Source organism: Mastigoproctus giganteus, chromosome 2 (assembly GCF_048544385.1).
Source record: "Mastigoproctus giganteus isolate SK-2022 chromosome 2, ASM4854438v1, whole genome shotgun sequence".
Lineage (NCBI taxonomy): Eukaryota > Metazoa > Arthropoda > Arachnida > Uropygi > Thelyphonidae > Mastigoproctus > Mastigoproctus giganteus.
Genome location: NC_143576.1, coordinates 199,546,271 through 199,572,356, shown reverse-complemented (window position 1 = coordinate 199,572,356; position 26,086 = coordinate 199,546,271). Strand labels below are relative to the sequence as shown.

General features: G+C 38.2%; 2 protein-coding genes across 2 annotated transcripts in view; one reads left to right on the top strand and one right to left on the bottom strand.

Annotated features, from left to right (window-relative positions):
• Positions 1-26,086, bottom strand: part of LOC150089905 (uncharacterized) — a 268,835-nt gene that overhangs the window by 195,503 nt on the left and 47,246 nt on the right. The window lies entirely within an intron of this gene.
• Positions 16,796-26,086, top strand: part of LOC150089904 (carboxypeptidase B-like) — a 187,836-nt gene continuing 178,545 nt past the window's right edge. Inside the window, exon 1 of the mRNA XM_090390124.1 lies at positions 16,796-16,836. Within this exon, the coding sequence (XP_090246250.1) occupies positions 16,796-16,836 (41 nt within the window). The remainder of the gene's footprint in view (positions 16,837-26,086) is intronic.

Sequence of the window (26,086 nt, the reverse complement as noted above, 5' to 3'; positions counted from 1 at the left end):
AGTATCTGGCATCTAATAGAAAGGTTGTGAGCTCTAGTATACTATTAATTGAGAGGGAAGTGCGATTGGATAAGTTTTTGCCGTCTGTTAAGAAATTACATAAGGTTTGTAATGTTAACAGCAAATGTACATTAGTGTACAATGATACTACATCAAAAGAAGCTAGGATGTCATCATTGGTTATTGTGATAGAATTTATTTTTTCAAAGGTTTGGGAGGTATTGTTTACTTTGAATTTCGAAAATCTGGTGAGGGGAGAGAGAATTTTGACCAGGAAGGAAGATAAATTAGTGAATGCTGATTTGCTGAAGGATATTATGGGTCTTAGTGGGTGGTTGGGTTTACATTTGCTGTCAACATTACAAACCTTATGTAATTTCTTAACAGACGACAAAACCTTATCCAATCGCACTTCCCTCTCAATTAATAGCATACTAGAGCTCACAACCTTTCTATTAGATGCCAGATACTTCCCATTTCTTAATCAGATTTACCAGCAAACCTATGGCCTACCTATGGGATTACGGATCTCAGCACCCCCTATCTGAAATTTACCTAGCCTCCGTAGAAAATCATATATTACAACCATACCCCACCCCCCACATATTAAATTATTTATACGATACGCTGAAAATATCCTCTTAATAGGGCACAAATCCACAATAAATGATCTTTTCATTAAATTTAATTCCATGCATAATAGATTAAAATATACCCTGGAATTAGAAGAAAATGGACAAATTAACTTTCTAAACCTCACTATATACAGAAGCAATACACAACTAGGAACAAGAATTTTCAGAAAAAATACACTTTGAATCGCATCATCCTCTTAACACACAAAAAGCAGTCCCTTATAATCAAATTTACAATGCAATAAAATACAGTTCCGCACATTACGATCTTAACAATGAACTTCAATATCTCACAAGTAAATTCATATCTAGGAAATATCCTATTCAATTAATCAAACAATTATCACAGTCCAAAATAATATTAACAACCCACCCAAACACATTTCCAATAATAATCCACGTATTATCCTCCCTTACCATAGTAATTTTGCAAATCAATTCTGCCGTTTATTCAAAGGTACTGATATCACCCTTAAATTTTCATCTTATAATAAACTAGGATCATTATTCAACTCATATAAAGACACAAAATTACCACATTAGTGACATGAATAATATTGTCCACTTAATAAAATGTCAACATAACTGTAATGCTTGCTGCATTGGTAGCACCACCACAAAATACGGTTCTATCAAAGCATCAAACACATGTGCGTACTACCGCTACAATAGCTTTCGGACGGGAGAGTCCAATGCCGAATTAGCAACATGTTCAATCCCACAACCACACCCCCTTAGTAGATTCGGCCATTCCTATTATCAAATTAAAATCCAGTTTTAAAATTTTCCAATACGAAGCCCTAGTTATAGAATGGTTTCGCCGCCATTCCTCTCTCCAAGTATTAAATTCCAAACTACCCTATAACCTAGCACCTGTCTGGAATCTCATGCACCTGATATTCCCAAGTGTATCCAGGAGCATCACGGGAACTTAGTCTTCTTAAATACACGCGTTCACTCTCATTCTACCATTGCCAAATGAAGACGTGCAAAACGAAAGCCACTTGTTATGGCTACTGGCCTTCTGTTTTCAACCATATAACTTCAATTGTTCCAATTTCAACATTGACAACCAAGGACGAAGACGTGCACTTCTACTTCCTTGTGCATATTTTAATCCTGTTTTTAAATCCTAACTTATTTATGCTAACTTAAATTTAAAATTATCATCCATTTTATTATAACATCAATGCAGATTATAAAAAGGCGAATACCATAATAAATTAAATTAAGCTACGCTATTATATTGTGTCAGTTATAAATGGTACTTTAAGAGATCTACAATTTTCAAATGGACATTCTTATTTTAAATTGGGTGGGGGGAGAGAGTTTGTTATGTTGTTTGTTTGTTTGTTTGTTTGTTATTTGGTTTTTAGGAGCATTAGCAACTAAGGCCATATTGCTCCGGGGATATTCAGTGGTCATTCCCTGACCTTTCCACATCCTCCCTATTTGGTGATCACGGGCTCGAACCCCAGTCTAATGAAGAAGCGTGTGCTATACACTGCTGCTCCTGCCCACCTGGCTACGGAGGCACCTGCAGGGGGGGGGGGGAGATTTTATTAATGGACACTAGTCTTCAAACTAATGTTATTAGTGAAGTGCCTCAGGGTTCTGCTCAGCCCAGTTTCAATATTTATTCATGACACTGAGGAAAGCATATAAAGTTTAATGTCTAACTTTTCCAGTGATACAAAGGTTGGCAGGGTGGTTAACCCTCCATCATTCATGCTCTAAGTGGAAACAATAAGCTCATGTGGTGGCTGTGAGATACTGTTTTACTTTAATTATAAAAAATGAATTTTTAGCTTTTTATAATGAACTGAAAATGGTGTTCTATTAATTATGATTTACTAAACTCATAAATAAACAAACAAGAGAAATGATAATAAAGAATGTTAATATTGTATTTCTTAGAATTTTCGAAGTCACTCATGGCTCAAATTGAAACCAGACTCTCACTTGGTGGGTCAGACACCACAACCACATGAACAGCTGTGTTTATGTCAGCTGTTCACAATTTATCAAAGCTCTGTGGCAACATTAGACATCTCTTGCTAGCATCTTACAGATGCTGTGTGAGAATGGGAGTTAAGGAAAGCAGTAATCCCAGAGTAACGTATCAACTATGTGGTACTACACTGACAATGGTAGAGAATGAAAAGGACCTGGGGGTAATTGTGCAGGCAGATATGAAGTTTTCTGAGCAGAGCAGATGGTCTGCAAGAGTAGCTCATGGAGTCTTGTCAATGATATACAGGAATTTTTCTAGCAAGAATAAGGAGGTGATTATCCCCTTGTATAAGGCAATGGTCAGGCCACACCTAGAGTATGGTATATAGGTCTGGAGGCCTAATTTTAAGGATGTAGAGCTGTTGGAACGAGAACAGAGAAGGGCAACAAGATTAGTGAATGGAACAAAGGGTTGCTCTTACATAGAAAGGGCTTAAGTTTTGCAATTTACAGTGTCTGGAGACTAGGCACCTGCGAGGTGATCTGATTGAGGTGTATAAAGCCTTAAATGGTTTGAGCATGCTCAATGCGGATGGGATTCTTCCTCTTGCTCAGAATAATCACCTGAGAGGGCATAAATTCAAATTGAGGAAAGACAGTTGTAGGATAGATGTGCAGAAGTTTGCATTTGGCCAGTGGGTGGTTGATTGGTGGAACAAACCATGTCTCCATCTGTCGTAGAAGTTGATAGCTTAAATAGATTCAAGGCAGACTTGACAAACATTTGGAGCGAGTGGTGGGTGAAATAAGGGTGGGGGGGTTTGGCTGATGCTATATAAGCTTGCTTTCTTGCATCATGTGCCTTTGCTAATGCTAAAGTGCAATGTTACTGCTTGCCTGATGTCTGTCAAACTCAAAACAAAAAAAGTGATTTCTCATAATTCATAATATATCAAAATGAAAACAGAAAATACTGTATAATAATTTAGAGAATATTGGTGGGGAAAGGCACACAGGATGATCTCATTTCATTTCCAAATTTTAAAGAAAAAAAATGCAAAAAATTTTAATAGTTGCATCCATCAGATGCCATATTGGTTGCATAAGATTGACAGTCAACATACACACTAAGCCAAGACCTGGATAAATTATGCATATTAATAGCAGCAGCAAGTGATGCAAAAAAAGCAAGCATCAGCCAAAAAAAAAAAAAAAAAAAGCCAACATTTCCTATTTCACCTGTCCATCCAATGGACTGGTGATATATGGACTTAAAAGTGGCAAATGAAGTTAAATTGAGTGGTACTACACTCAAGGTAGTGAAGAATGAAAAACACAGGGGCAATTACAAATTCTAACAAGTTCTCTGTAGAGTGCAGCATCCCTACTATGTAACCTCATGGAGGTTCTGCCAATGATATGTGGAAATCTTTCCAGCAGGGACAAAGAGCATTCTAACCATTGCATAAGGCAATAGTTAGAATGCTCTTTCTAATACAGAGAAGACCAACAAGATTAGTCAGGGGCACAAAAGGTTATTCATACCAAGAATGACTTCTGTTCTGTAATTGCAGTGTCTGGTAACTGGACATAAGGCATTTAAGGCTGTAAATGGTTTGAGTACAATAAATACTGGTGGCATCCTTACCTTTTCTTGGATGACAAACGGACATAAATTTCAACTGGAAAGGATGGCTGCAGGATAGATGAGAAAAAATTTGCTTTAAACCGGTGTGTAACTGATTGTTGATAAATTTCCATCTGAAGTTATGGAAGCTAGTTTTTAATAAATTTAAAGACTGGACAAATTATTAGATGGAAGAACAAATAGGGTGGGCAGGTTTTTTTTTTTTTTTGTATAAGCTTGTTTCGTTGCATCATTTTGGCACTACTGATATTAAACTTCACTAAATTACTTCAGCATTATTTTAAAAATGTCTGCTTCATTTCCTCATTATTCTGAGGGTGAGGGTTGAAAAGCAGTGAGGTTTTACTATTTTTTATATGCCAGTAATTCAATTGACACTCCAGATTTGAAAATCATTATTCAATTTTTAAATCATAATCCTTTATTTGATGAAGTAACTTTTCAGAAATGCAAGAGAAATTAACTGTATGAATATAATCATAGCTGTGCTACAACCTATTTTTCAGCATATTCATCTTGTTTTCTTTCAACGCTGACTAAAAGAAGTTAGGAAAAATGATGTGGGGGAAAGATGATTTATCATGGGCTAAGTGAACTGCTTACGTATAATAAAAACAAAGTAAAAGACCGTTCTCAATACCACCTGTACTGCCACCCCCCCTCTTTATCCAAGATAGCAAACACCATTCATGCTTTCTACTCTATTATTAATGCAGTGTTTGTGCATACTTCTCAATGTCAAGCAGATAAGCTATTTGAACTTGCTTCTTGAGGTATTTGAAAAGTGTAGACATTCCGTCCTACTCGTACTTTACGCAGTATACTAAATTATGCTATGCATACTCAAGTTCATTCCTATTTTCTTCAGTACTACTGACGTACTTTTGACTACCTTTTAAAGGAAAAATAAATAAAATTAATTTAAAAACTGAAAAAAACATATGTAATTTTCTTTCTAAAAAAGTCTGTATACCCTTTACCTTCTGAAAGTTTTATTATTATTATCTTCACGGAAACGGGAGTTGAGTTGGTGGTAGACAGGCACTACTTAAATACGGCGGAGAGGGAAAATATTTTTATTATACGCTTTAAAAATTCCATAGGAAAGAGTAAAAGACTGGATTCACATTTCCGGATGTTGTGTAACTCGTAAATATTATGTAATGTTATTTAGTAATTGTCTGTCACTACAGCCCAATTAATACTACGATTTTACCACCCAGCAGGTGAGTCGACATAGCACTGTACTACTCCGCATCATATTTGCTATACTAACCCTAGCCTCCTCAAACGCTAGTGAGTTAAGCCTACAGTGCGAAGAAACCTCTGAGGCATGTCTACTTACCCATACTTATCTTCCATGCCAGATAATTATGGAATTCGTCTAAAATGCCTATACTTCCACATACTTCGTAGTCTAACCCGACAGCGGTATATCATGAGAAGCAATGCTATTTCTTAATGAAGCCAACAGCAGTAGCACCCAACACGCAACCACTCATTTACCCCCTGCGCTACTGAGGTTCCCCGACCCGTTGCTCTCCTCCCCTACCACTACACTGCAGAAATGGGGGCATCCCCTCCGTCTACACCCACGGCTACATGGCGCTCGCAACCTTTGCGCTGAGTGGGGATGGATTTCGAAAGTGGGAGAAGTTTCTATCTTATGCTTTTCTTCAACATCGCCTGTGCCAACATGAGAGAGAGAGAGTTAAAAAAAAAAACACTAACTGAGACTCATTTATAATTTCATAATTGGCATTTCGTCCTTACACATTTAGTAATTTCAATAAATACGTACAATCTGATTGCACAGCGCACATTCTATAAAAAAATCAATGGGTAAATCACGGCTTATAGGTACATATTTATAAATATAGGTACATGTTTGTATTGCCTCCTGACTACGTTGGGGAAGGGGCGAATACTTTAATTTGTATCGAGTACGGATACAAATCTCCCCCCCCCCCCCATTTCATTAGTAACCATGGTAGCAATACGAATGACTAAATAAGAAAAAACATCATGAAATGCTTAAAGATAAATAAAATATGAATAACATAGTACTTAAATTATTTTTATAACTGGCATATACCATCATTACTATTTGCAAAAACGTGCGGAAAAGGCAGCTACTGAAATTTAGAATCATGAAGAGCAAGAGACCCCCTATATAATTTCTGTATTGCAACCAGAACGTAAATTGACTTCGAAATATACGTAATTCCTGCTTTATTATAAGACCTATGTCATCGGCTGCTTTTTTTTTTTTTTTCCTTTAACGTATACAATATTTGGGAAACTTGATATTCCTGGGCGGGGGGAGAAAGCAGTTTATTTTTTCCTAATTCTAAAATGTGAATTTGTAATAAACTACCTGTGCTGATTTTGCATCAGCAAAACTGTAGTGTGTGGGCATATAAATCTTACATAGAGTATGGTTATTTGAAACTAATGTATTTTTAATATCTTCTGCCAAACGGGTGTATTTTTAAATTCAAAAAGCAGTTCAAACATTAAAATTTCAAGTCTTAAAACAACATTACCCGGAATTCGATATTTGTTTCCTAATCGGTTTTTCTTTACCACTATCTCCAGTTAAAACTGGGGAACTTTCACCCAGTAAACTGCTGTGGGGGGGGGGAAGAATTTATTTACTGAAAAATAGCAAATTAACACACTGTCTTCCAGCCCACTCTAAGATGAATAAGATCAAATACATTAAAATATCGGCGACAACACTAACTTAACACAAACGAAGGAAGGCCATTGACCTTTCGGGTGATTTAACTAAACGAGAGTAAAGCTAATCAACCCCTAGGGAAGAATGCCGCCCTGTAAAATACAATCAATATTATCACTACGTAAAGGGCCAATTGCCACCCGAAAATTCGCATGCAATATTTTAACAACAACCGAAAGTGTGTGTAGATGTATCTGATTCTTTCTTCCCCATGACAAAATCAACAGAGGTAGCAAAAAATGAAACTACGTCTCACCCAGTAGTCTGTTACTAAACATGTCCATTTTGCATAACTTCATTAACTCATATTCTAAAAGGTTGAAGATCTTTTATAAATTGTTGTTCAATTTTTGGTTCAACTGTACTTATCTATATGAATTGTTGCATGCTAATTTTTAATCCAATAATAAAATAATTAAATGGATGGTAAGAGAACTCCAAACTTTTCCTAACTCTGAGAGACATTTCCACCTAAAACTTTGGAATCACATTTCATTTTTCTTAATTTTCAAAGTTTTCATTAAAACAGATCCAACTTGTTTACCAATTTTTAAAATATTTTCAATTATGCATAAAAATCAAAAAACTTAAATAATATATAAGAAATTTCTAAAATATTCCAGGAAGGTATAGAAGACTCCTGAATATGGTATAATGTTATTATAATATTAGAAGCCTGAGGCTTATGCTGCACCAGCCAAAAAAAAAAAAAAATATTCCTGAGTTACTCTGAGAGAGAGAGAGAGAGAGAGAGAGAGAAGTAGATAGGAATCACCAAGAAAGAGAAAAATTGCTCTTGCTCAGAATAATCACCTGAGAGGGCATAAATTCAAATTGAGGAAATACAGATGTGCAGAAATTTGCCTTTAGCCAGCGGGTAGTTGGCTGCTGGAACAGACTTCCATCCTTGTTGTGGAAGTTATCAGAGACGTGTTGTCACACAGATATAAGGAATGCGGAACTGGAATTTGGGGAATACAATGTGTATAGAAAGGATAGGCAGGGGAGGAGGGGTTATGCTATTAGTTAAGAAAAGAAACACAAAGTCCAAGGAAGTGAAGCCAGTCGACATCGATGGACAGGGCAGTGTCGAGTCAGTTTGGTGTGACATAAGCATAGGGAAATCAAAATTGAGAGTAGGAGTGTGCTATAGGCTTAATGAATGATGAGTATAATAAGATATTGTACAGGGAAATAGAGTGGGCCAGTAAATCAGAGAGTCTTATAATGGGGGATTTTAATTTCCCAGATATTGACTGGAATTTGTGGGTTGGTCACTCGCACACTAGCAAGGCTTTTGTGGATTTATTGATGATTGTTTTCTACATCAGCATGTTCGTGAGGCAACAAGAGGGAGCAATACTCTTGATCTGATTATCAGTAGTGATTCTTCATGCATTAAGAATCTGCAGATAAATGAACCACTAGGTGGCAGTGAACACAGTGTGCTGAAGTGGGATTTACTCAAAGAGGTAACTACCATCAGGTGTAAAGGGAAGGATTTTTGTTTTCGTAAAGGCGACTATGACGGTCTGAGATAGTATTTAAATTCTATACAGTGGGACCAACTGATGATGTTACCAACAGCAAGCTCAAAATGGGAAGCATTCAAGGAACTAATCTTGGAGGCTACCAGGCTTTACATACCAACTAAGAAATATTGTTCAAGGTTTAGGCCTAAATGGTTGTCAGATGAACTAATGAGACATGTGGCAGAGAAGAAAAATGCATGGGATTCATACAAATTAATGGGTGACATGGAAGCCTATGATAGATATAAGTTGGTCTGTAACCAAGTCACAAAGGAGATTAGGCAGGCAACAGCAGACTACGAAAAATCCTTGGCAAAGGATGCAAAGAAAACCAGAAAAGAGTTCTTTACCTATTTAAACTCAAGAAGGAAAGGGATGGATCAGATTGGTCCGCTGGATGTTGATGATTCAACAGTTAAGGATCCTGCTCAGGTGGCTAACAATCTAAACGAGTATTTTGCATCTACATTCACGCATGAGGAGTTATTCAGGAAGGAGAATGATGTAGGTAAAGTAAACATTGGCAGTGAGCTGGATGATTTTGTAATAACTGAGAGGAAAGTGGAGGAGAGATTGTTGAGGATAAACATAAAAAAGGCACCTGGGGTGGATGGGATCTATCCAGTTATATTAAAGGAGGCAGCAAAGGAAGTAAGCAAACCCCTAGCCATAATTATGAGAGCTTCTTTGGACTCAGGGGAGGTACCCATAGACTGGAGATGTGTAAATGTAACCCCAATTCACAAAGGAGGATCAAAGGCTGACACAAGTAATTATAGACCTGTTGGTTTAACTTCTGTTCCAGGTAAATTAATGGAGGCACTGGTTAAAGAAGCACTGCAGGATCATCTAGACAAGAATTCAGTTATAGCTCAGACGCGGCATGGTTTTGTTAAGGGCAGGTCTTGCCTGACCAATTTGATTGGATACTATGATGTAGTCACAAAAGAACTGGATGCAGGGAATAACTTTGATATTATATATTTGGATCTTAGAAAGGCTTTTGATACTGTTGCACATGGAAGACTGCTGCACAAATTGGAGCAGTGTGGCATTGGAGGCAAATTGCTGCTATGGATAAGGGGATGGTTGAGTGGCAGAAGACAGAGAGTGGTAATCAATGGACACTGCTCAACGTGGACTAATGTTATTAGTGGAGTTCCTCAGGGTTCAGTGTTGGGTCCGTTGTTGTTTTCGGTGTTTATGAATGATATTGATGATGGGATATCAAGTTTAATGTCCAAGTTTGCAGATGATACAAAGGTTGGCAGGGTTGTTAAGGACACCACTGATGCTATGCTGCTGCAACAGGATCTGGAAAGGTTGAACAGATGGGCTGAGAGGTGAGAAGTTTAACATTGACAAATGTAAAGTACTACATATGGGAAACAGTAACCCCAGAGCAACTTATCAACTCTGCGGTACTACACTGACAGTGGTGGAGAATGAAAAGGACCTGAGGGTAATTGTGCAGGCAGATATGAAGTTCTCTGAGCAGTGCAGACGAGCTGCAAGAGTAGCTCATGGTGTCTTGTCAATGATATACAGGAATTTTTCTAGCAGGGATAAGGAGGTGATTATTCCCTTGTATAAGGCAATGCTTAGGCCACAACTTGAGTACTGTATACAAGTCTGGAGGCCTCATTTCAAGAAGGATGTAGAGCTGCTGGAACGGGTACAGAGAAGGGCAACAAGATTAGTGAATGGAACAAAGGGTTGCTCTTACGAAGAAAGGCTTAAGTTTTGCAAATTACAGAGTCTGGAGACTAGGCACCGGCGAGGTGATCTGATAGAGGTGTATAAGGCTTTGAATGGTTTGAGCATGCTCAATGCCAATGGGATTCTTCATCTTGCTCAGAATAATCAGCTCAGAGGGCATAAATTCAAATTGAGGAAGGACGGATGTCGGATAGATGTGTGGAAATTTGCCTTTGGCCAGCGGGTGGTTGGTTGGTGGAACCGACTTCCATCACTCGTTGTTGAAGTTGATAGCCTAAACAAATTTAAGGCTCAACTGGACAGGTATTTCGAGCGAACGGAGGGGTGAAATGGGAGTGGTGTGTTTTTTTTTTTTTTTGGCTGATGCTGAATAAGCTTGCTTTCTTGCATCATATGCCTCTACTAATGCTAAAGTTGATAGCCTAAATAAATTTAAGGCTCAGCTAGACAGGTATTTCGAACGAACGGAGAGGTGAAGTGGAATTTTTTTTTTTTTTTTTGGCTGATGCTGCATAAGCTTGCTTTCTTGCATCACATGCCTGTGCTAATGCTAATAAAGTCTGCCCACCTTAATAAAATTTATGGGGAACCTTGCAGGTTGCTTGGAATAATGTTAGTCAACACAATATTATAAACTTAATTGCCAGAATGCCACATCTGTGTAAGGCAGACAAAATCTTGTCGATGATATTATGATGAAAATTCAGTATGGTTGTTAATATTAATAATTTCAATATTTTTTTGCTGTAAATTTTTAATAAATAATCTTAAAATACTTTAGTGTGTTGTTTTTAAATTAAACGTTACATTTTCATAGCTAATTTCAAAAAAATTAATGCTAACTATTATCATATATGCTGTGATTTCAAACATTTAGGTGGGAGTTTATGTATTGTTTTATTCTGCACCGCCCCAACAAATCTGGAGTGGGAAAGCCCAAACACATCAATAATTCCAATTCACATAAACAAATCCATACACTACAAATACTATTTCCCCAACACATTTATAAACATTATTCAATAAGTAAACACTGGACCTAACACAAATAATTCAGTCATACAATTACGAGCAACACAGACGAAGACGTTGCCAAGGAATTTAACTTCGAAATCATTAGCAAAGGCACATTATGCAAGAAAGCAAGCTTATATAGCATCAGCCAAGAAAAACCCTTATTTCACCCATCCACTTGCTCCAAATATTTGTCAAGTTCTGCCTTGAATCTATTTAAGCTATCAACTTCTACAACGAAAGATGGAAGTTTGCTCCAGCAATCAACCACCCGCTGGCTAAAGGCAAACTTCCGCATATCTATCCTACAACCATCTTTCCTCAATTTGAATTTATGCCCTCTCAGGCGATTATTCTGAGCAAGAATCCCATCCGTATTGAGCACGCTCAAACCATTCAAGGCTTTATACACCTCAATCAGATTGCCTTGCAGGTGCCTAGTCTCCAGACACTGTAATTTGCAAAACTTAAGCCTTTCTTCGTAAGAGCAACCCTTTGTTCCATTCATTAATCTTGTTGCCCTTCTCTGTACTCGTTCTAACAGCTCTACATCCTTCTTAAAATGAAGCCTCCAGACCTGTATACAGTACTCAAGGTGTGGCCTGACCACTGCCTTATACAAGGGGATAATCACCTCCTTATCCCTGCTTAGATTTTGTGTGTTTCTTAACTAACAGCATAACCCCTCCTCCCTTCCTGTCCTGTCTATCATTTCTGTACACATTGTACTCCCCAAATTCCAGTTCTGATTCAATATTTGTTTGTTTGTTTCTGATTCGATCATAATATTCAATGTTTGGCTAACTCCAAATACTGGGCCAATGAAAATCGAATTTTAAACTTTTTTTTTCGTATTTATGTACCTGATCTTACCATAAACAAGACAACATTTGGGTAATCACGCAAAATTATTAAACCATAATCATTAATACAATTAAGTGCAATGACACTGGTAATGCTAATGCTGCACTCAATTGTGGGTTAGCATAATTTAGATAATTTAGACTAAGATGCATTTAGGGCTAAAGCCTCAAGCTGCATGCAAATTTAGACTATGTATATATTAAGTGCAATAGCATCATTAATACACAGCCATTTCTGAATAAACAGAATATTTATAAGGCAGCATCGTTTTAAGTTATATCTCATATTGTAATACCATCACAACGAGTTGCCATGATATTGCACTACTTTGAATAAGTAACGCTTCACCTAAGGAGAAGGCTAATGTTACTTATTCTCAGATAGGTACCACCACCCGACGGCACCGTTTCAGAGCAATTTTGTATATGTGTGGGATAATAACTCGACTATCCACTTGTTCCTATTAGACTTAGAAAAGCAAAAAAGTCGAGGAAAAGTAATAGTAGAAGTAGAAAAGAAACGGTGTAGAAGAATGAAAGGGACAGTAACTCCTTCAGCTCACACCACTCAAAAATTCCAACTCCTCGAATAGGCAACACTTACCCAGTGGGCAAGACTGTTGTTACCTATTCTTTGAAACTCTGGACATCATCAGGCTCCCCCTAGTGCGTGCCGTTTCAGGGCTATTTGGCTCTTCTTCGGGGGGGTTGGTACCCAAGTGATGCAATGAGGGTAAAACAGTTATGAAGTATAACTCCACAATATGAGAGATGCCTGATGGTGTATGATGTATTTAGGGCTAAAGCCTCAAGCTGTGAGCATATTTAGACTACGTATATATTAAGTGCGATAGCATCATTAATACACGGTCATTTCTGCTGTGGTGGTACCTATCTGAGAATAAGTAACATTAGTCTTCTCCTTAGGTGAAGCGTTACTTATTCGAAGTAGTGCAATATCATGGCAACTCGTTGTGAAGGTATTCACAATATGAGATATAACTTAAAATGATGCCCCCTTATAAATATTCTGTTTATTGAGAAATGGCTGTGTATTAATGATGCTATTGCACTTAATATATATATATACATAGTCTAAATTTGCTCACAGCTTGAGGCTTTAGCCCTAAATGCATCTTAGTCTAAATACATCATACAGCATCAGGCAGCTCTCATATTGTGGAGTTATACTTCATAACTGTTTTGCCATCATTGCATCACTTGGGTACCTACCCACCGACCGAAGAATGGCCAAATAGCCCTGAAACAGCACCAGGGGGAGAGCCTGATGATGTCCGGAGTTTCCAAGAATAGGCAACAACAGCCTTCTCCACTGGGGAAGCGTTGCCTATTCGAGGAGTTTGAGTTTTTGAGTAGTGTGAGTTGAAGGAGTTACTGTCCCTTTCATTCTTCTACACCGTTTCTTTTCCTCTTCCACTCCTACTATTACTTTCCCTCTACCTTTTTGCTTTTCTAAGTCTAATAGGGACAAGCGGATAGTCAAGTTATTATCCCACACATATACAAAATAGCCCTGAAACGGCACCAGGGGGAGCCTGATGATGTCCGGAGTTTCCAAGAATAGGTAACAACAGTCTTCCCCACTGGGGAAGCATTGCCTATTCAAGGAGTTTTTGAGTGGTGTGAGTTGAAGGAGTTACTATCCCTTTCATTCTTCTACATCGTTTCTTTTCCTCTTCCACTCCTACTATTACTTTCCCCTCTACCTTTTTTGCTTTTCTAAGTCTAATAGGGACAAGTGGATAGTCCAGTTATTATCCCACACATATACAAAATAGCCCTGAAACGGTTCCGTCTGGGTAGTGGTATCTATCTGAGAATAAGTAACATTAGTCTTCTCCTTAGGTGATGCATTACTTATTCAACGAAGTAGTGCAATATTATGGCAACTCGTTGTGAAGGTATTCACAATATGAGATAACTTAAAACGATGCCGCCTTATAAATATTCTGTTTATTCAGAAATGGCTGTGTATTAATGATGCTATTGCACTTAATATATACACAGTTTAGATAATTTAATAAATACCAATTAATTAATTACATAGAAATACCTTACATTTTGGAACTCCTGGCTCCTTTGCTGAGCACTGAAGCATAAAGTATTTCTATATGATTAATTAGTTTTTATTAAATTATCAAAATTCCGCTAACCCAATGCAGTGTAGTGTTGTCGTTACTAAAATTGTTGATCCCTGCATTAAAAATAATATCCTTCAGCCTTTATATTTTAAATTAATATGCTATCATCCTCACTTTTACACAAACCTTCAAATGAGCAGACATGTCATCAAGAACAGCATGTATGGTATCTTCAAAGAAAGTTCTGAAACTCTTAACAGTGTGATTTCATCAGATAAAGTTGTGCACTCATAAGACCACACATTTTAATCTAATGGGCTGAAATCCCGACTTCCAGGAGACCAATCTGGAGCCTTGATGAACTCAAGAAGACCGTTTACAAATCATTACTGATTGGTTTTTGTCTTATAACCAGAAATAGAACCCTACTAGAAAGTCTAGTGCAGTCCCATCAAACACCGATTTGTTCAAGGACTGGTTGGTCAATTGAGCAGGGATTTTTGGCACATCAAATACTTTGATCTCATTATGTGCCAATTTGTTTATAGCCAGTTTATGTTGTCTCCACTATATATCACATCTGGGCAAGTTTATGTAAATTTCTATTCCCACCACAGATTTACACAAGAATAATTCACAAGGTTTCTCTTGCAACTAATTCCAAAAGAGCCTCCCCTCCACCTGAGGTCCATTAACTTAGCCTCAACTAGGCCTGACGTAGCCAAGTAGTCAGGAGTGAGAGTACATAGCATGCGTTCTTTGAGTGGACCGGGGTTCAAGCCCGTGACTACTAAATACGATAAATATATTTGTATTGACGATTTATTGTAAACTCTACTGACTTGGTTGTCGTGCCAGAGTATAAACAGGAAATTTAAAGGCTTTTAAGAATTCCTCTGTTAGAATTTGAACCCAGGCATCTCCAAATGAGTGATAAGAGGCAAATTACCATACTGTCACAGAAGACTTTTGGAACTTCACTATTTTTTCTAGTATGTCTTGTTGCCATGATTTTTTTTTTTTTACAAATTACAACCCATCACAAGTAACTCCATCACCATTTCATGAAGGCAAATATGCGCAACGTGAGTTAGTAGTAGTAATGGCAAATGATGTAAGAAAGCAAGCTTATATAGCATCAGCCAAAAAAAAAAAAAAAAAAAAAAGTTCTTCCACCCTACCCTCCAAGAATTTGTCTAGTTCTCTTTGAATTTATTCAACCCATCTACTTCCACAAGAACAGATGGAAGCCTGTTCCAACAATCAACAACTCACTTGCTGAAAGCAAACTTTTGCACATCTATCCTGCAATGATCTTTCAACTTGAATTTATGCTCCCTCAGTGTGTAGTTTCAGCAAGTGGAAGAATACCGTTAACATTCAGCTTACGCAATCCATTCAAGACTTTAAACATATCAATCAAATCTCCCCACAAGTGCTTGGTCTCAAGAAGTTGAAATTCACAGAAATCAAGCCTTTCTAGGTAAAAGGAACTTTTTTGTTCCCTTCGCCAATCTGGCTGCCCTTTTCTGCACTTGATCCAGCAGATCTACATCTTTCATAAAATGAGGCTACCAGAACTGTATACAGTACTCAAGATGCAGCCTAACCATAGCCTAATACAAAGGGGTAATCACTTCCATATCTCTGCTTGCAAAGTTTCTGTATATCATTGACAAAACACCATGAGCCGTCCTGGCAGCATATCTGCACTGCTCAGAGAATTTCATGTCTGAATGCACAATTATCCCCAAGTTTTTTGAGTGTAATACCACACAGTTGATAAGTTACTCTGGGGTTACTGCTACCCATGTGCTACGCACATGGGTAGCAGTAACCCCAGAGTAACTTATTTGTTAACATTAACTCATTTGTTAACGTTAAACTTCAATTGTCATTTCTCAGCCCATTGACCCAATTTTCCTAGATCTTATTGCAGAAGCTCACTCTGATGACTCTTAGTAACCACCCTGCCCACCTTTGTATCATCAGCAAACTTACACATAAAGCCTAATACACCTTCATCAATATCATTGATAGGCTAAGGTAAAGAAAGCCAACAAGAGAACCATGGCAAGCTTCAGGTACCTTACCAGACAAACTGATTTCCTGCTACCGCAGTTTCTCCTTGCATTCTTGGTAAACAGATGGTGCTTGTTATCGGTAGTTCAGTAGAACCCAATTTTTGATAGTTTTTGCTCATTATTAAAAGCAGATTATTGGAGCTCATGAGTGCTTTTACAGGTGAAATTTACTTCTGGGTACACCCTCCAGACTGCCTCAGTCTTAGGGTGTTTATCCACTGTTCCCACCGTTTTAAAAAAGAAAACAACTTCTACTGCCACTACCGATAATAAGCACTGTCTGTAGAAATAGTTTTCCTATTTTAAAACAGCGGGAAGGGAGGATAAACACCCTAAGATTGAGGCAGTCTCAAAGGTGTACCCATAAGTAAATTTCAGCTGCGAAGGCATTACACTCAAAAACTCCAATAATCTGCTTTTAATAATAGAAAAAAATTAATCAATACATCATTATCGACTTCTGCTACCACTACCGATAACATGCACCATCTGTTTACCGAGAATGCAGGGAGAAACTACAGTAGTGGAAAACCAGTCTGTCCGGTAAGTTTCCCGAAGTTTGCCATGATTCTTGTGTTGGTTTTCTTTACCTTCACCCATTGATAAATATTGAAAACAACAATGGCCCCAGCACTGAACCCTGTGGAACTCCACTTATAACATTAGTCCACGAAGAGCGGTGAACATTGATAACCACTCTGTCTTCTTCCACTTAACCATCCCTTTATCCATAGTAGTAACTTTCCCTTAATGCCACATTGCTCCAGTTTATACAAGTCTTTCATGTGCAACAATATCAAAAGCATTCCTGAAACCCAAGTATATGATATCAAAATTATTTTTTTGCATCCAGTTACTTGGTCACTATATCATAGTAACCTATCAAATTGGTTAGACAGACAAGATTGCCCCTTGATAAATCTATACTGTGATTGCAGAATAATTGCATGCATTTCCAAATGGTCCCGCATTACTTCTTTAATCAGTGATTCCATTATTTTCCCTGGAACAGACGTTAAGCTAACAGGTCCATTGTTGTAATTACCCATGTCTCCTTTTGATCCCCATTTATGAATTTGGAATATATTCACACTTCTCCAGTCCACAGGGACCTCTCCCGAATCTAATGATGCTCTGTAATTATGGCTAAGGGGTTGCTTGCCACCTTTGCTGCCTCCCTTAATATAACTGAATAGATTCCATCCACCCCCGTTGCTCTTTTTTTTTTTTTTTTTTTTATGTCTTCCTCAACAATTTATCCTCCACTTTCTTTTCAGTTATCACAAAATCATTTAGCATCTCATTACAGTTTAATAAACTTCTGGCACCCCCTTCCCTAAAGAATTCCTCATGTGTGAATGTAGATGCAAAATACCTATTCAATTTGTTTGCAACAACCTGAGCAGTGTCATCGACAGTTATCCCATAGTCATCAAGTGGCCCAATGTTTCTTCTACTCTTAATATAAGCATAGAAGTCTGCATTCTTTGCCAGAGATGCCTCATAATCTGTATCGGCTTGCTTAACCTCCTTTGTGACTTGATTACAGACTAATTTATATCTACCATAGGCTTCTGTATCACCTGATAATTTATATTCATCCCATGCACCATTCTTCTCTTCCACATGTCTCAATAGTTCATCTGACATCCATTTAGGTCTAAGCCTTGAACAGTATTTTTTTTGTTGATATGAAAAGCCTAGTAGCTTCTTTGATCACTTCCATGAATACTTCCCATTTAAAATTTGTTGTTGGTAACATTATCAGTTGATCCCACTATACACAATTTAAAAACTGTCTGAAATCTCTGTTGTCATACTTACAAAAGCCTTTTCCTTTACCCTTGACAATAGTTATGTCACTGCAATCCAGTGGGTCTTTTACCTGCAGATTCTTAATGCGTGAAGAATCACTGCTGATAACCAGATAAAGAGTATTGCTTCTTCTTGTTGCCTCTCTAGCATGCTGCTGTAGAAAACAGTCATCGAAGAAATCCACAGACGTCTTGCTAGTGTATGAGTGACCAACCCACAAATTCAAGTCAACATCTGAAAAGTTAAAATCTCTCATCACGAGACATTGATTTGCTGGCACTCTATTTCCGTGTATAGCTGTTTGGTATACTCCTCATAGTCATTAGGCCTATAACACACTCCTACTCTCAATTTTGTTTTCCGAGTGCTTATATCACACCAAACTGGCTGAAAATTGCAGTCGTCACCCAAGACAACTGGATGCACCAGCTTAGATTTAATATTATTCTTAATAAGACCATAACCCCTTCACCTCTCTTGTCTTGTCTATCCTTCCTCTACATTGCACTGCCCATATTCAAATTCAGTATCACTTATGTCTGAGTCCGCTATTATATTATATACCATGTCTCCACTATTCCTACAATGTCTGCATTCAACGACTTACTTCAGTACTTCCAATTCATCAAATTTATTTATAATGCTCCTAGCATTAGTGTATATGCAAGTATACATGCATGTTTTCTTACTCTTAGTTACCCTACCACAGCCCACGTATTCATTTGTTCCACGATGAACCACAGCAGGGCCTAAAATCCCAGACTGCTTTCCGAGCTGCTGCATGTACCAATGATATCTATGCAAGAATTACTTTCACATCTGCCTTCGGGCTCTAATTAAACTATTAGTCTGTGTATCCCCCCCCCCAAACTAGTAGCGTTCTGATCCACCCGTCTCAATAGCATCAGCAAATATTCTTGCACCCCTTCTATTCAAAGTGTATTCCATCCTTGTAAAACAGTCTCCTGTTAACAAGCATGGGCAACACTGAAAAAATTCTACCCTATGAGCCTTGCACATTCTCTCCAGGATCGAAATGATTGACAAGGCTCTCAACATATACTCCCTCCTACCATGTCTGGGCAGTATTGTTGGCAGGATTTTTTGCCAACATTGCCTGTACTTGTTAAGTAAATCCTCAGATCTCTTAATATCATTAGTGCCAATGTGTACAACAATATCACCTTTTGTGCCCTTAAAAGACGATATCTGCTGTAAAACCATTTACTTTTGCCCCTGGCAGATGCACCCTGGTCCTATTCCACTTATCCTTCTTGCATAACATATTTCCAGTTTCCCTGATAATAACTATTTCCTGTGGGACCAGTGCATTCTGCCCTGAGGATTGCCACTGTGTTGTCTAATGCACAAGAGTGAGTGCTGGCATTGAGTTGAGCCGCTAAGAGCTGCCCAACTCAACTTCAGAGTTCACTCATGTCTTGTGCCAAAAAGTCTGCAAACATTTCACACATTGCATATTTTTTTAGGCTGTGATGCACTGGAGAATCGTTTCTTTCGGTTCTCCCCTGAGCCACAGCATTCCTGCTACTTTGTGCCTGTTGCTTTGCTGCTCTTGTCTGGGGCATGATTTCCATTTAAATACAATTTAATTGATTAACAATGAAAATTAATATGATTAATTGGCAATACTACACTAAGCTAATAAATTCCTAAATGCAGTGATATGTATTATGCTATCTAGTTTTACATAATACATTACACTATCAGGTTCAAGACATACATTACGCTATATTGTTCAAGACACATTATATTGTATGTCTTGAACAGTATAGCATAATGTATATCTTAAACAATACGCTATATTGTTTAAGATATACATTATGCTATACTGTAACAATTGCAATGTTAAATTAGTTATATCCTTGCTAAAAAGTAAAAATTCTTTAGCCAAACACAAAAAAGATGTATGCACAACAAGTGATTAGAACAAGAGTTGACAGGGACAGAATGTGAATAATTTTCTACCTTGTGGACAAACTGATCAGATTTCCAAGAGCTGTGAGAATAGACTTGATCATTTCATTTATTAAACTGTCCTTCAGCAATGAAAGTTTTTTCAATTTAGAGTGAAAATGAAAATATTGAAGAACACTTCAATAAAAATTGTTCTTTAAACATGCCTCTGTTATTCATTAGAAATTTTGAAAAGTGCTAATAAAATTAAAGCTTGTATCATAATTGACATTTCATGAACGGCTAAGAAGTTAACCTAAAAATAGAGAAGATGTAAGATAAACCAACTTAAGGATGTTTTTACATCAACTCATTATCATGGGCAAAGCAAGAATTATCTTTAACCAACTCAAAAAAGTGCTACACAAATTTTCACATTATCTGTAGTATAGACAACGCTGCTAGGGCTGACAAACAGAGTTATCTCTGGTATCCCGAAGAGAATCATTAAGCATGGTAAATATCTTCCTTAGTGCTGCTGTTATTTATTTGATTTTTAGGAGCATTAGCAACTAAGGCCATATTGCTCCGGGGATATGCGGAGGTCATTCCATGACCTTTCTGCATCCTCCGTATTTGGTGGTCACAGGCTCAAATCCCGGTCTAATCAAAAAGCGTGTGTTACGCACTGCTGCTCCTGCCCACCTGGCTATGGAGGCGCCCCTTAGTGGTGCACTCAAACACAATCGTGTCAGTGAAATTATTCTTGCAGGAATGGAATCCTTTATCCCACACTCCTAAACAAGCTCCCATCTTATGGTTTGCCAATTGTTTTTAGTAATTGGTTATCCAGTTTTCTCTCTGATCGCTCACTGAGGGTGATGGTAGATGGCTCTCTGTCTTCTAACTTCTGCCGGTGTCCCCAAGGTTCAGTTCTTTCCCCCACTCTTTTCCTCTTGTATATTAATGACCTTCTTCCATTGACTGGAAATCCTATCCATAGTTTTGCCGATGATAGCACATTGCATTCCGCTTTCCATTTTGAGAAACCTTATCCTGCTCAATCAGCTTCAACTTCTCGAAAATCTGCTATCAATTCCTTAAATGCCAATCTTCATGTAATTCTCCAGTGGGGCAAAGACAACTTAGTTGATTTCAACCCTCCTAAAACTCAGTCTTGTCTTATATCTCGCAAAAAGGATTCTTTTGCTCCTATGCTTATCTTTAGTGACACTCCGATTCCTAGGCAAAATGATATATCTCTTTTGGATTACCCTGACTTTTAATCTCTCTTGGGACAAGCACATTGCAAATATTGCTTCCTCTGCATCTAAAAAACTTGGTTTTCTCTTTCGCTCTCGGCGTTACCTTTCTTCCAAACAGCTGCTCACTCTGTATAAATCGCAAATCCACCCTGCCATGGAATATTGTTCCCACATCTGGGGTGGTGCCCCCAAGACCTCTCTCAGGCTTCTTGATTCCATTCAGAAGAGGGCAGTTAGGTTAATTAATGACTCATCTCTAACAGAGTCTCTCCACTCGCTTTCTCATAGACGTACTGTTTCTGCTGCATGCCTCTTCTACAGATACTTCCATGGGCACTGTTCTTCTGAATTGGCTTCTATAATTCCCGCTCTCTCTTTCAAAACAGTTCGAACACGTGCCGCCACCAGCCAACATCCATTTACTGTCCAACTTCAAACCCACAGAACCAACTTTTCATCTTCCTCATTTATTCATTCAACTGCCATTTTCTGGAACAACCTTCCTTCATATGTATTTCCTGAAAATTACAATCTTCAGAAGTTCAAGTCCAATGTCAACAAATATCTTCTTTCGTCTTCTCAACCTCCAACCCAAGCACGGTACTAAGTACTATAGGTTCTAATACCTGTCGTGTTTGGGATTCATATAAAAAAAAAAAGACAATCACACTAGGGACCAAAAGTTGAAATATTTTCAGAATTTTATTAACACATCACTATGGTTAAAAAAATAATAATATAGTATAACACATCAAATTATCCACAGAAATTACAATCCCATTAAAATGTTAATCAATCATAACCTGTTGACAAGACCTAAACAAAGTCATTCATATTTTAGCATTAAATCAGATCACACACCAACCATAAGAGTAAGTATTTACTGTAACTAAAATATTTACATATTAAAATAAAATAAAATAAATAAATATTTACAAAAACTGCTATTATATTAAATTAAATTATATACATATAAAACATTAAAACTGTGATAAAATCCTTGAGATAAAATACACTAAAATAAACCGGATTAAAAGCGATAAAAATCTCTGGAGCTTTCGGAGGCATCCGCCTCCTCCTTCAGCAGTAACAAAACTTCCTGCAGCACGTCCATATATAACAGGCTCACGGTACCTATACACGTGGTGCAGTCGGCGCATGGTCTGAACTGGAAGCGGAAATAGCTCGGGAACGTGTTAAGCAAAACCGTTCATCCGTACTTAGGATGATAGTTTCAAACAGAGGATGCATACGCATACCTCTGTCCCTATTCATAATATTGTGGTCGGATGAACATATTCGTAGGCTCTCGAGCCATTTACGGTTCCAGAACCCATGCGCTCGATCCACGATAACCGCATCCTGAGGGGAAATTTGATGCTGCTTCTCCCAAAAATGCTCGGCCACAGCAGACTTATTGTAATCAGCGGTTTATGTAGGCGAGACAAAATGACGGCTCAAGGATCGTCTGGGGGAGCATGCAAATGCTATAAAAACCGCTGATTACAATAAGTCTGCTGTGGCCGAGCATTTTTGGGAGAAGCAGCATCAAATTTCCCCTCAGGATGCGGTTATCGTGGATCGAGTGCATGGGTTCTGGAACCGTAAATGGCTCGAGAGCCTACGAATCTGTTCATCCGACCACAATATTATGAATAGGGACAGAGGTATGCGTATGCATCCTCTGTTTGAAACTATCATCCTAAGTACGGATGAACGGTTTTGCTTAACACGTTCCCGAGCTATTTCCGCTTCCAGTTCAGACCATGCGCCGACTCCACCACGTGTATAGGTACCGTGAGCCTGTTATATATGGACGTGCTGCAGGAAGTTTTGTTACTGCTGAAGAAGGAGGCGGATGCCTCCGAAAGCTCCAGAGATTTTTATCGTTTTTATCGCTTTTAATCCGGTTTATTTTAGTGTATTTTATCTCAAGGATTTTATCACAGTTTTAATGTTTTATATGTATATAATTTAATTTAATATAATAGCAGTTTTTGTAAATATTTATTTATTTTATTTTATTTTAATATGTAAATATTTTAGTTACAGTAAATACTTACTCTTATGGTTGGTGCGTGATCTGATTTAATGCTAAAATATGAATTTTCCCAACCTCAGAGGCCTTTTTCAGGATATCGTTAGCAGCTATGGCCAATTTGTAGTGCAACACGTCCGACAATATCAAAAGTATTGTATAAAAGAGGCCAGACAGAAGCAGCACCTAAGGTTTACGCATCGATGCAAAACGCATGGACTTATACCATATGGCTTTAGAGTCAAAACACCATTTCAGGATGACCGATTAAAGTGGGTTACTTTGTGTTATCAAAGGAAGATCATGAATATTTGGATCCGTAAGTTACATGAGGAGTTAAGAGACACTAGGAGGCAAATAGGTATGTACCTGGATGTTATGAGTAGTAGTGTATCTTCCAGACATTTGGCTCTTGTTAGAAGATTAGTTTAGGATAAAGTTTACTAGGATAGCGGACACCTATAGACAGATAGAGGCAGATATAGACAGATAGACAGAGGCAGATTATGAAGTTTAATAGATTGTTGGGAGAAGGTACAGTACAACGTAGCGATAGAAGTACTCATTTTGTTTATAATTTGAGTAATAGGCAACTTACGGAAGAGCAAGAGGGAGTTTTAAATTTAGGTCCTAAGTTTACGCTTGTACCTCCCATTGCGGAGATAGCAATGGGTATTGAACGGGCCATCAGCAAGCTACCGGAGGCCCTAGTTAATGAGATCCGGGTTAAATCTGCCGTTATTTTGAGCCAGGTAAAGAAAGTATCTCCGAATCTTAACTTTAGTCAAAGAAAAGCCTTGAATGAACTGAGAAGAGACGATGGAATTGTGGTTTTACCTGCGGACAAGGGCAGATCGACGGTTGTCCTAAACAAAGAAGACTATCAACAAAAAAGCAATGGACCTTTTACAGAACAATAATACTTATAAAGTTACTCAGAGAAACCCGTTGGTTGGCCTAGAGCGGCGCGTTAATAAACTGGTATAGGATTGGTTAAAGGCAGAGAAGATTTCCAGGGAGACCTTTTGGTTCTTACATGCTACTGGATGTCAACTCCCGAGGTTTTATAGACTTCCAAAAACTCATAAGACAGAAGTCCCACTCGGACCTATTGTATCATTTATAGGAAGCCCCACATATGCTTTGTCAGGGTATTTGGCTAAATTGATTTCGCCTATAGTGGGCCAGTCCAACTATGTCATAAAAGACAGTAAAGAATTTGTGAATTTTGTGAAAGATTTGATTATAAATGAAAACGAGAGCATGATTTCTTTTGATGTGGTGTCACTATTCACATGCATTCCAATTAAACATGGAATATATTGTGTTAGAAAATCTTTGAGTAATGATGTCTCTTTGAGTAATAGATTGCTTTTAAATGTAGAGGATATTTGTTCGGGTGTGGAACTTTGTCTGGCCAGCACCACTATGGTGTACCAAGGTGTTATGTACAAACAGGTTCACGGTACAGCCATGGGATCTCCTATTAGCGCCATCATGGCCAATCTGGCCATGGAGGAGTTAGAGGACAGGGTTTTTAGTGGATGTCAGTTTCCCATAAAGAAATGGAAAAGGTATGTTGATGATACCTTTACCGTAGTCCAGAAGGGGAGAGAGGATGATGCACTCCATTGGCTTAATAGCTTCTCCCAATTTATACAATTTACCTCAGAGGTGGAAACAGGAGGTACTCTTCCTTTCTTGGATGTACTGGTCTCTAGGATAGGCCCTAGGCTCAAAACTTCTGTGTTTAAAAACCTATGTGCAGAGGCCAGTACACCCATTATAGTTCAGCACAAGCTGGGCAGCATAAGATTAGTGTAGTGAAAGCTCTACTAGATAGAGCAGGGTCACACTGCACCACCTCTGAGGACAAAGAATGTGAAATTAGACAGGTCACAGCAGACCTTAGAAAATGCGGATACGCCCAGAGGATCATAGATTTAGTAAAGGAATAGAGTCTAACCGTCAGGAACCGTTTGTTCCTGTGGCTACCGCATACATTCCTTACTATCCGGGCATTACTGAACATCTCGCTAGAGTTTTGCGGGGTTATAAAACACGCTGTGTGCAACTTCCAGGGCGGAGGTTGCACACAGTGTTGTCTCAGGTAAAAGACCCAATAGCAAAGGACCTGAGTAGTGGAGTAGTATACAGGATAAAATGCCCGGATTGTGGGGAATGTTATGTGGGCGACACAAAACGACGGCTCAAGGATCGTCTGGGGGAGCATGCAAATGCTCTAAAAAAACCGCTGATTACAATAAGTCTGCTGTGGCCGAGCATTTTTGGGAGAAGCAGCATCAAATTTCCCCACAGGATGCGGTTATCGTGGATCGAGCGCATGGGTTCTGGAACCGTAAATGGCTCGAGAGCCTACGAATCTGTTCATCCGACCACAATATTATGAATAGGGACAGAGGTATGCGTATGAATCCTCTGTTTGAAACTATCATCCTAAGTACGGATGAACGGTTTTGCTTAACATGTTCCTGAGCTATTTCCGCTTCCAGTTCAGACCATGCACCGACTGCACCACGTGTATAGGTACCGTGAGCCTGTTATATATGGACGTGCTGCAGGAAGTTTTGTTACTGCTGAAGGAGGCGGCGGATGCCTCCGAAAGCTCCAGAGATTTTTATCGCTTTTAATCCGGTTTATTTTAGTGTATTTTATCTCAAGGATTATATCACAGTTTTAATGTTTTATATGTATATAATTTAATCTAATATAATAGCAGTTTTTGTAAATATTTATTTAT